Source organism: Nesoenas mayeri, assembly GCF_963082525.1.
Source record: "Nesoenas mayeri genome assembly, chromosome: 4".
Taxonomy (NCBI): domain Eukaryota; kingdom Metazoa; phylum Chordata; class Aves; order Columbiformes; family Columbidae; genus Nesoenas; species Nesoenas mayeri.
In genome coordinates, this window is record NC_137540.1 from 23,328,732 (window position 1) to 23,340,329 (window position 11,598).

The following is an 11,598-nucleotide window of genomic DNA, read 5'->3' on the forward strand; positions in this document are numbered from 1 at the left end:
CGGGAGCCGCGCCGGGAGGGATGCGGGGCGCCGGGGAGGAGACAGGGGCGGTGAGCACGGCCCCCACGCCGCTGTGAGCCCCAAGCTCCTCGCAGATACAGAGAGAGGAGATATATACGTGTATACGCACGGACTCTGCGCTTATACACATATATATAGATCCACCGACAGCAGCACCGCTTTTTTGCCCGGGAGCGGCCGCCAAGGCACAGCCCCGATGCCCGGCGGGGCGGCGGAGCCGCCTCTTCGGCGCGCAGGACCCCGCTAGAGGCGGCGCCCCCCTCGGGCTGGATGCGCGGCGCCGGTGCAGGCGGCACCCCCGGGCCGGCCGCCGGGGACCCCCGGCGCTAGGGGCTGGCCAGGCCCCCCGCCTCGGCCCGGCGGCGGCGGTGCGGGGATGCTGGCACTGGGGCAGATGGACGGCGCGCCCCGGCAGGGCGCCTTCCTGTTGGGAAGCCCGCCGCTGGCCGCCCTGCACAGCATGGCCGAGATGAAGGCGCCGCTGTACCCCGCGTACCCCTTGCCCGCCGGGCCCGCCTCCTCCTCCTCTGCCTCCACCTCGCCCGCCTCCGCTTCGCCCTCGCCGCCACTCGGTTCTCCCGGCCTCAAGGCGCCCGCTGCCGCCGCCACGGGCGGACTCTCGACGCTGGGCTCGGCCCCGCCGCAGTTGTCGGCCGCCACCCCGCACGGCATCAACGACATCCTCAGCCGGCCCTCCATGCCCCTGCCGGGCGCCGCGCTCGCCTCCGCCTCGCCCTCCGCCTCCTCGGCGGCGCCCGCCGGGCTGCTGGCCGGTCTGCCCCGTTTCGGCAGCCTCAGTCCCCCGCCGCCGCCGCCGCCCGCCCTCTACTTCAGCCCCGGCGCAGCAGCCGCCGCCGCTGCAGTGGCCGCCGGACGCTACCCCAAGCCGCTGGCAGAGCTGCCCGGCCGGACACCGATCTTCTGGCCAGGCGTGATGCAGAGCCCGCCCTGGAGGGACGCCCGCCTCGCCTGCGGCCCCCGTGAGTATCCAGTATGGCGGGGGAGCAGGCGCGGGGATCCTCGGCGGGAGTCCGGTCGCGGTGCTGGGGAGTCTCAGCGCCCCTGCATCGCGGCCAGACCCTCCCGGCCTCCATCTCCTCCAGGTCCGGCCGCCGCCGAGGGCGCTGGCTTGGCTTCACTTTTTAAAAAAAAAAAAATTAAAATTTATTAAACGTGCTTTGCTTTTATCCCTCCCTTTCGGTCAGCGCGAAATCCTGTAAAATGTCGGTTATTGCTGGCAGAAAGAGGAGCCCTCTCAGAGGAAGGCGGTCGCGCTGCAGCTGCTTTCACCGTCCCCGCTGGGGAGCCTCTGGGCCGGGGCTGATTCTAGGGGCACGCACAAACTTTCCCTGAGAGGGACTTTCCGTTACCACTGGCTTATACCGACTGCAGTTTTTCTGGAAAATTATATCGTTTGTCCGCTCAGATTTTCGATCCTTAAAGGAAAAAATAGTCAGTGGGAGCCGGGAGGCTGGCGCCGCCGCCTCGTCCAGGCAGCAGTTTTGTTACAGACTCTCCCTTGGAGAAAACCCCCCACCGCGTCTGCCAGGGTCGCTTGAAAGCGAAGCGGTTTCCCAAATCCGTAAATTAACGTGTCATTCCGTGCCTTCCCTCTTTCTCCCCCACCTGCTAGATCAAGGCTCAATTTTGCTGGATAAGGACGGAAAGAGAAAACATACCAGACCCACTTTTTCTGGCCAGCAGATTTTCGCCCTGGAAAAGACTTTCGAGCAGACGAAATACCTGGCTGGCCCGGAGCGAGCCCGGCTGGCCTATTCGCTGGGAATGACGGAGAGCCAAGTCAAGGTGAGAGGAGCGGCTGACGCACGGAGCAGTGCGGGGCAGGGGGAGCGCGACCGGCTCCCACCAAAGGGTCGCGGGAACTGGGCTCGTCTCGGGCGGCCGGAGCTGCTGCGGGGCCGGGGCGGCAGACCCGCAGGCACACGGCGAGGGCTTCCCTAGCAGTTACCGGCAACTTACCGTTCATTACCTTACTGGCGGGGCTGAGAAGGATATTTTAAAGCGTATCTTATTTAAAAACCCAAGAAAGACCGAGAAGCCCGATGTGTTCAGCCTGAAAGCCACGGGGGTGGCCGCCGGGCTGGGAAAACAATGGGGAGCTTGGGGTCAGGATGCGTCTCTGGACGCACCTCACACAAAACCGCCTGGCCGAGACCACGCACCTCGCTCGTATTGTCCCACCCGAAACTCTCCGTTTTAGTTAAACTCGGACTTGTGGGGAAAGGGGAGGTGTGAGGAACTGGGAACGCGGGCTGAGCCCTCTGAGGACAGCTGGAGAGGCATTTGCAGGGATACATAGCGGCTTCGTCCAGAGGGGCCTCTCGGTGGTCCTCACGCTTTCAGACTGATCTAGAGACTCTCCTTTGTCACTGCAAATGTCCCAACGGCTGCGAATAAATTATTGTAGTCCCTACAATGAAAATAACCCCCTCCCCTCGCAGGCCCCTGCTAGAGAAGAAATGCATCTGGTAGGGCAGGGGGGGGTTGGAAAGGATCAGCCTGAAATGTGTGTTTTCATCTCCGGGCGGGAGGGGAGGGAAAGCCCCGGGCTCGCTGCGGACCTCGGGGAAGGTAGGGGCTGCTGTTCGCCCGCGCTGGGGGGGCACCCGTGCCGGAACGGGTGACTCAGGCTGCGGGCAGCGTGGTGCCACCGGGTTCGGCTGCTTTTCGTTGACGGGGAAATTGTGTCCTCGCTGTCGAAGCGGGAGTCACTACCGCACGGGGCAGCGGGGCGGAGGCGGCCCGAGGCGAGCGGCCGCGGGTGGTGAGGGTGGTGGTGATGGTGACGGTGCCGGTGGGGACAGGTCTGGTTCCAGAACCGACGGACCAAGTGGCGGAAGAAGCACGCGGCAGAGATGGCGACGGCGAAGAAGAAACAGGACTCAGAGACGGAGCGGCTGAAGGGCGCCTCGGAGAACGAGGAGGAGGACGACGACTACAACAAGCCCCTGGATCCCAACTCAGACGACGAAAAGATCACGCAGCTGCTGAAGAAACACAAGCCGGGGGGCGGCGGGCTGCTGCTGCACACCCCCGAAGGGGAGGCCTCCGCCTAGCCCGCTCCGCCTGCCGCCGCTTTCGGAGATGTACAGATCTATTTTTCTAGACTCTACGCGCCCGGGAGAAGGAGGAGAAGCCGGAGAGGGAGCAGAGAGGACTGCGGCGGAGCGGGGCCCCAGCGGGCGCGCCCGTCCCCCGGCGCCACGTGTTATTGTAGGGTCGCAGGCGGCGGAGAGCGGCGGGGGCTGCCTCGGCCCGGGTCCCGCTCCCGGCAGTGCGGCGGCCGCCTGTTGCCGGCTCTTTGTAAATAAACCGTGAGTCACCCGCGACCATAGGCGTTCCTTACTGTGAATATTTAAAATGTAAAATACCTTCTTTTTTTGTACAGTGGGGCCTGGGGGCGCCGCCCCCCTGCTCCGCGCTCGCCGCCGCGTCCGGGCGGCACCGGGGGCACCCCCGGAGCCCCGAAACGGGCGGCAACTGGGCCGCCCAGAAAAAAAGCCTCCGTGGCTGCCATCGGCTCCTCCCTCGGGCCGAAACTGCAGTGGGCCCGCGTGCTATTTATTAGTATTTTTGAAACACTTTCTGTTCCGGTGTCGTGCAGAGGGAGAGGAGAGAGGACGAAGGGACAGAGTTTGCTTTCACTCACACCGTTTCCGATCAACCGCGTGTTGAAAAAGTAGCTGGTGGGAATTGTCACAACCACTTTCAGTCAAAATATAAAATTCATTTAGTTGCTGTAATTGAATTTAAAGTGTGTTTTCTTTTGTATCATAAGGACTACTATAGAATGTAAATGTTTTCTTTTTTTTTTTAAGCTAATAACGATGATATATCGTGATATAGCATCTTAACATTTATTAATTTATATTAAAAATAATTCGGTTTGTAAAGAGAAGTCCTTTGCAAGACCAGTTAAATGTAATGCACTTTCTGTTAAAAAAAAAAAAAACCCACAAAACAAAAACAAAACAAACGATAAATCAATTAAACCAGTCTAAAGACGTCTGCTGCCTTCACTAAAGGGTAGAGATAATCTGATCCCATCAGAGATTAAATAATGAAACCGACGGAACAGGAAGAAAAAAAAAAGTTCAATCTCTTGTTCAGTTTCAATAGCGGGGTTTTTATTTGCTTTATATTTTTAAATTATTATTATTTTTAAAAATATATGGAAATTGTCTACTTTGTTGTGGGGGTTGGAGAAAGATAAAAATATAATAAGCGGCGGCTTGTTTGGGGACAGGGCTGGAGGCTCCTGCCCTCGCCGGTCCCTCTGTGAGTGGGCAGGCAGCTTTTCCACTCGGGCCCCGGAGCGATTCGCCTCAGCCTAGATTAGGCTATATTAACTTTTTAAGCGGCGAGCAACAGAAGCTGTTATCGAGGACAGAGTGTTACCGCTATTATGGAAAAGCAACTGCTTTCCGAGAAGCAAACGGCGAATAAAATAAGATCCCGGCTAAGGGTCTAGAGTAGTAGTTAGACCCAATACCGAAACAGCTAGGTTAAATTGAAACTCATTATCTGGACGCGATCATTTCCATATCTAAACAGACCAGAAACAATCTTTTTTTTTTCCCGGGTGCGGCAGAGCAAACACTAGTGCCGACGTGAGAGAGAAAGGGGCCATCAAATCTGGGGGAAAATAAATAAATAAATAAATAAATAAGTATTAGTCCATCAATTTGTGAATAATTTTCTCCATTGGGAAAAAAAAAAAAAAAAAAAAGGAGAAAGAAAGGAAGAAGAAGAAAAGCAAAAAAGCAGAGCAGGATTTTATTCCGCTTTCGGTTTAGAAAATGGCCGGGTCCGGGAGGAGGGAGCGAGTCCCGGCGCAGCTGCCCGGGCTCTCCCGGACCGGGCTGCTCATCGCTGCTCACCGACCCCCGGCCCTCCCCAATCTTTCCCGGCGAGTTGCAAAGGCAGGCAGGGAAAGGGCGGGCGCTTTCCAGGGCTCCCACACGTATCTGCCGTCTCTCGCCCTTACGATTTCCCCGCGGGTTTGGTGGGGCCATGAGAAATAAATAAATACACGGCGGGACCGACCCTCCCGTGTGCCCCCGGGCCGCCCTGAGCACCGCTAGCCGCGACGCACGCTGTCCCCTTTTCCAGCTGACTGCAGTCCGACCGAGGCTTTCCAGTCAATTTACCGCTACACAGAGACCCAGCTGGCCACCGGTTGAAGTTGGCACCGGCAAATTGGAAACGGAAAAAAAAAAAAAAAGCAAAAAGCAAAAAAACCCCAACAAAACCAAAACCGCCCAGTTCTGATCGCTTGGTTAGGTTGGTTTTGTCTGGGGCGCTGGAGAAAAGAGCAGGTTATTCACATGAGCTCACTGGCCTCCTCTTTTTCGGGCAAGTTTTGGAAGCCAAATCAGGCTCGGCGGAATAGGCGCAGCCTCCCTCTCTTCCAGGAGAGGACTTTCTTAGGAAGAGATCCAGTAACTAATGTCGGGACCACTGCCACGGGAATTGAGGCGAACAACTAGGAGACAAAATGTCAGCGGGCTTCACAGAGCGTGAAGCTTCCCCTGTGCGTGGGGCCAGGCCGAGATCAGCCGCAGTTTCTGTTCAATCCTTCAAATACGGAGGATTTTGTTGCGTGACCGTGAAAATCACGGATAAGGGGATTAGAAGTACTGCACAACTATATATACAGAAGCAGTCGGGCCAGCAGAACCGCTCCCCGGCAGCCACCCCTCATTCGGGCCTGAGCCGAAATCTCCGCGGGGAATACGCGACCGCGCACACGCGTGGGGAGTGGTGGGCGCCGGATGCACGGCCGTGTAGCAGGGCGGGTAGTCCTTGGCTAAGCGATGAGAGACCACTGTGGACTGGGCCCGGCAGGTCCCTTTGAGAACAGCTCTTGTTTTTGCTTTTCTGTAAGAGAGCCCTAGGGGTTTAAACCCCGTTCCCTTCCGCCTGCGTGTGCGGGATTTTCCCGCTCAGTGGAAATAAAGGCGGCTGTTTCTGGGTTTACCCTGCCATGTGTCTTCTCTGGGGCGCAGGCGAAGGAGATACCGCGGGAGAAACCCGGGTTGTGCAATTCCAGGGTGCCGAAAGAATCCTTCCCGCTTTGTCGAGCTATTTCAGAACTGGAACCCGCTGCGGTCCCTTCTCCAGCCCCAAAGAACATCACTGCGGGCGGAGGAAACTTTTTTGCCTGCAGAAAGGAGCCAGGCGCAGGTCACCTCTCTGCGCTCCGCAACAGCCATCGGCAGCGGGGGGCTTTGGGGAGAGAAGGATGGAGAGAGGGGAGGCATGAAGTAGGGGACCGGGGCCGCCCAAACGCCTGTACACCGTTCCCGCGGCCACCGGCCTGCAGTTGCTGCCCTGCGGGAGAGATGATGCTTATGGATGCGGGACAAATGGATGCGGGCAGGATCCGCTCCGCCGTGCCACAGTGGCCGCTTACCTCGGGGCGTGTGCGTACGTGGGAGGGTCCCAGTCCGCATGCCACTGTCACCCGGACCTCGACAGGCCCTACATCAGCGCTGTTACAACCCCGAGGCCTTCAGGCTCCTTCATCCCGGCTGCAACTCCCACCCAGAGCCCCCAGCGTAGGCAGCAGGCAAGGCAATGCCCGTACCCCTACCAGAGGGATGGCCAGACCGACGGCCACGTTGGGATAGCCCGACCATTTCAGCGAGTGCTGACCTCTCCCACCGTTCCGCGTTTTACGACCTCCTGAAATCCCATTATCATTCATCACTTCTAGGTGATATTAATTTTTAACGCTTCTCGTTTCAAGTACACTCTGGTTTCTTCCCCGCTCTCTCGCTATTTGACGCTGCGATGTCGTTTCATGCAAGACTTTCGTTATATCCGTGCCAGCCGCCCAGGGGCTTTGCTTTCAGCACTCTCTCCCTCGGGACAGAAGGGGTTTAAAATGGGGGTTCAGCCCATCCTCCCACGCTCCCCCCGAGCTCCCTTCTCGTATAGGAGCCTCTGAGAGAGAGAGACAGGCGCCTGCAGAACGATCCCGCGTTCAAAGCCGGCATCGCTGCTCACACATAAAAAGTAAGATGAACTGCTCCATTCTCGTTGCGGTTCCTCATTTACCTTCTGCACTGATAGGTACTGTCTAGATACACGTTTCTGGCAGCGTTTACCAGCTGTCTCGGACAGCGCAAAACATCTGCCGGGGAGCGGGAAGCTGCCGGAGGCGCTGCCGCGGTGAGTGGCAGACACCCCCAGCCAGCCCGCCGGCCACCCGTTATCGATGAGGACAATGTTTTTCATACCAGAACGATACGGGGCAGGCAGCACCACACCGCTCCACACGCCCCTGAGGGTTTAAGTTTTGCCCGGGGATGCGGGAGGCTGCGCGGCGGGGCCGGTCGGTACCCGCGGGCTGCGGCGAGCGCCTGGCGCTGGCCGTGCGGCGATAACCCGGTGCCACACGCCCAAGTGCATCCCTATAATAACGTCCTCGATCATTTATTAAAATTCGTGTCAAGCAAGCCCATATAATTCATCTTTATGCAAATACATCAATGTCAAGACATTAGTGTATTGCTAGGGTTTTTTTATTAAAGTGCATTCTTTTTAATTCAGCTCAGTAAAATACGAGCCCTATTGCTCAAGAATTATAGCAACTATTACAGTAACATATGGGCAACATGCACTCAGAAAATAAAAACCAACAGATAAAGTGGCAGGGTCACAACGGGGAGCAAACACTTAACAAAATGGCAGCGGGGTAATAGATTTTCCTCCCGCGCCCCCGGCGCTGGGGTGCCAGGAGGAGCCCGCCGGCGGGATGGCGGGGCGGCCCTGGCCTGCGCAGGGACGCCGGAGCCGTCCACGCCCGGCCTGGCCTCGGTCCCTTCCCGACGGGGGCTGCGGGAGCAGAGCCCTGCCCCACCGACACGCACCTCCGCGCCGAACCACCCCCCCAGCGCTACCCCGGATTTAATGAGAGAGTTGCCCACATCCTCATCACCCCGGCATGGTAATTGAGCAGATCTATTAACTTGTTACACTAGATTTGTTTAAAGAGACTATTACACAGTCATTTAATCAATTTGTTACACTGGAGGTCCTGACTTATGAGACACTTGCCGTATGATTCCTTAATGACTGAATTAATTTGTTTTAATAAAACCAACATTGTGTACAAGCACATTTCGAGAAATGTAATTTTGGAGACGGAACAGTCCAATGCTTCATCTGATTAGGTCTTTTCTATGGTTTATCAAAGTCGGGAGTTGCCGTCATAAACCGCATGTATGGGGTATTTTTCTTTTTTATAGCGTCATTAATTTAATATGGATCATTAGTTCTTTATACACATGCATGTTCTGACAAATGTACCCAATGAATAATGCACCTAATGTGTTTGGGCTCAAATGCATCACGCCATAAACAGAAACTGCCGCAAAATAAAAAATAACAAATAATAATACTAATAACAATTAATATCACGGCCGCTCCCTTCTTCCCCACCCCGCTGCGTTTTGCAGCGGAGGAGCCGGGGTGCTCACCCGCCACGGCGGCATCCCCAGACCGGGCGCACTGCGGCGGGAGCGCAAATGGATTTACGGTGAATTAAGGTTATCCTGAGAGCAGATGTAGGACAAGAAAATCGGTTTTGCTCCTGATGGAAACTGACGTGTGCGGAATAAATGTAAATAAACACGAGGCTCCCCAAGAAAAGGAACTTGATGGTATCGATTATGTAAAATAATCGCCACATTACAAATGTTAATGTACTATGTTAATGTACTACAAATAGCCGGCGTTTAAGGTCCGACTTTGCGCAGAAGAAGGAAGGCGCAGTCTCGAAAAACGCTTCGGAAACCGGGACGACAACAGCAATACACACGACGCTAGTGATGGTGACAATAACTCCCGCCTCACCGTCACACTGCCGGTGCCCGGAGGCGGCGGGGCACTCACGGGCGGGCTCGCCGTGGCGGCGGCCGGCAGGTTTGTGAAGGATCGCCGCTCGGAAAAGGACCGGAAAGGCGGCAGCGATGGTGCTGCGGTTGCGTTTGGAACTCTTTACCCTGCAGAATATTTGCTTAAGTCATTTCCATCAGTGACCTTTTGATCCAGGGATGCAACCGGACATCTACTTCTTTTTACACATGAGCGTGTATTTCCCGGACCCCAGCAGAACATAAAGCTCAGCCCAAACCGTGACGCTGCTGCTACAACAGGCACCTTCTGCCCCTGGAGTGAGCGGCCGTGAGAGCAGCAGGCGGCCTCATAACTTCTTCTGAAAGTAGTAACGCCAGGTACAGAGCCCACCAACTGGCATTCGTTTGCCCACTCTGATGTTTTGTACATAGCAGAACTTAAAACGAAAACCAGAAGATGCTCACTGCTGAGAAAGCACAACGCGATTTTAAAAAGGCATCTTAGAGCAGTTTTACATCCTCCTCGTACGGCTTCTCGCAGATAGGCTGCCCTTTATCTTCAAAGCTACATCTTCTATCCCCTCTGAAAACGTAGGCAGCACATTCACCAGCAATGTATGCAGTAGGTGTATTTAAGTAAATGGATTCGACCTTTTGCCCATTTTAACAGATGCTGCTCCCGACCACCCCAAAAAGCTTGTTTAAAGTTAACAACATTAAGCATTGGAGGTCACAAAGGCCAATTCAAGGTCATTTTAATTCTGGCTAAAGGTTAATTAGATCACTGCATTAAAGCAAGAATAGACTATACTCAACTTTCCCCTAATGAGGATAGACAGGTTTTTTTATATACCTCTTTCCTGCTCCCATTATGATAAGGATATAGGGTATATATCAGGGAAGAAATCTTGCTGTCAGTTCCACAAATCAAGTTACAGGAGCTCCTCTGGCTTTACACTGGTAAGGTGCAAATGCAGCACTTGGTCTGTTTTAATTATTTTATTTTTTTTCGTTTGAGAGGTTGGACATCTGGGTCTCCTGTTACTCTTTTTCCCTGTACTGCCACTGAGAGCCCAGGGTTGTTCTGATCTGCCTTGAGGAACACTGGTCTCAATGTCCAAACGTGCCTGGCAGAGGTGTGATCCTGTGAGCCGTCAGAACTTGTAGACAGAGAGCCACTTGCCTGGGAATGATATTCAGATGCCAACAAGTCTCATTTGAAAAAATATTACAATATTGTACTTATGAGTGCTGAACCAAACAGGAGAGCAGTTTCCAATTTGGTGTTACTGAGCTTACATAATATTAATACTTCACGCTCTGCACCTGGGCAAATCCAATTTTTTTTGAAGAGTTTATTTTTAATTTATTTTTTATTTTAAGTCTAGATAGAAGAGACCACGGCAATGAGAGACCCAGGTTCAAGCCCGATTATGCCTTCTGAGGAAAAACAAGGACCTCTACTCGCATCTCCTTCCTTCCAAGCAAACTGTCTGCTGCTGGGCTGCAGGTTGCTCTGGTGTGGACTTCTCTCTGGATGGAGCTGTTCAGCTTTGAGTCAGTAACTACATTAGAGCTGAGCAGAGGCCAGACGTCCCTTCTTTTTAGGTAAATACCCTTACTGCTGGGCGTCTAGCTAAACACGACTCTTATCCCTCATCTCTTTCTAGATTGGATGTGTAATTCCAATCTCCTTCCGAGAAACTTTCTAAGGGAGAGCTTAATCCAAATTACAGTTTCTAGGGGAAAGATGTGGTTTGTCAGATACTTTCCCAGCAAAAATCTGTTTTGTAAGGAAAATTCCTAATTAGTTCAACATCTACATTTAAAATAATGCCATAACATAAGGTTACAAATAGGGCTTCGTATTGATTACTATACTACAGGTATTGGATGAGTCACTGACATGCAGGGATAATGGTCTTACATTCCCAATACTACCAGTCTGCCAGAACAATTGCCCAAGACCACCAGGGTTGGACATACTCTAAATATCCCACTCTGACTTATTGCAGGAGTGTGACCAGGGTCAGCAGGAAAGGCAAGCAATCCCAGTGCCAAGAGGCACAGAGACACAGCAAGGTGTCAGCATGCCAGGCAAGTCACTGGAGAGAAAGAAGAGAAAAAAAAGGGAGCTGGAGGGGTTACGTGCCAGACAGAAGCACCTGGTCACTAATGTTATTTTCAGCTTAAGAGCAGGGAACATGAAAGGCACAATAATACCTAGTAAAATATTGAGAAAAGGAACGGGCTAAAACCAGCCCCATCTTCACATACTTCTGGATGCCAAAGACATCTGCTGAAATCAAGACTGGGTTGTTGGCAAAAGGGCAGTATGATCAGCAAAAGGACTATATTTATTGGATAAATTTATAATGAATAATTCAAGCAGTTTTACATGGAAGAGTTTCATTTGCTTGGCCTGTTCTCTTGGGAGTCAGTGAGGCTGCACCACCACACATGGGGTTTTTATGGTTTTTGTTTCTCGTGTGTGTGTATGTGTGTGTGTGCATGCGTGTTTGGTGGTGTGGTTTCTTTTTTTTTTTTGGTCTTGATACAGTGGTTACAGACACTTACGGCTTCCAAACCATGGCACAAAACATCAATAGGAAAGACAATTGCTCTTACAGCATTTTTTGGTTTTTCCTTGTATTTTAAAATGTATTAGTTTATCAAAACAGTGTTATTTTCA

At 53.5% G+C, this 11,598-nt stretch overlaps 1 protein-coding gene across 1 annotated transcript; it reads left to right on the forward strand.

Moving 5' to 3' along the window:
- Positions 1 to 397: 397 nt before the first annotated feature.
- Positions 398 to 3,098, forward strand: NKX6-1 (NK6 homeobox 1; the record flags this gene model as incomplete). Its single annotated transcript, XM_080344074.1, has 3 exons — positions 398 to 1,001; positions 1,655 to 1,827; positions 2,847 to 3,098. The coding sequence occupies 3 exons, from the start codon at positions 398 to 400 to the stop codon at positions 3,096 to 3,098; spliced, it is 1,029 nt and encodes a 342-aa protein (XP_080200200.1).
- Positions 3,099 to 11,598: the final 8,500 nt, after the last annotated feature.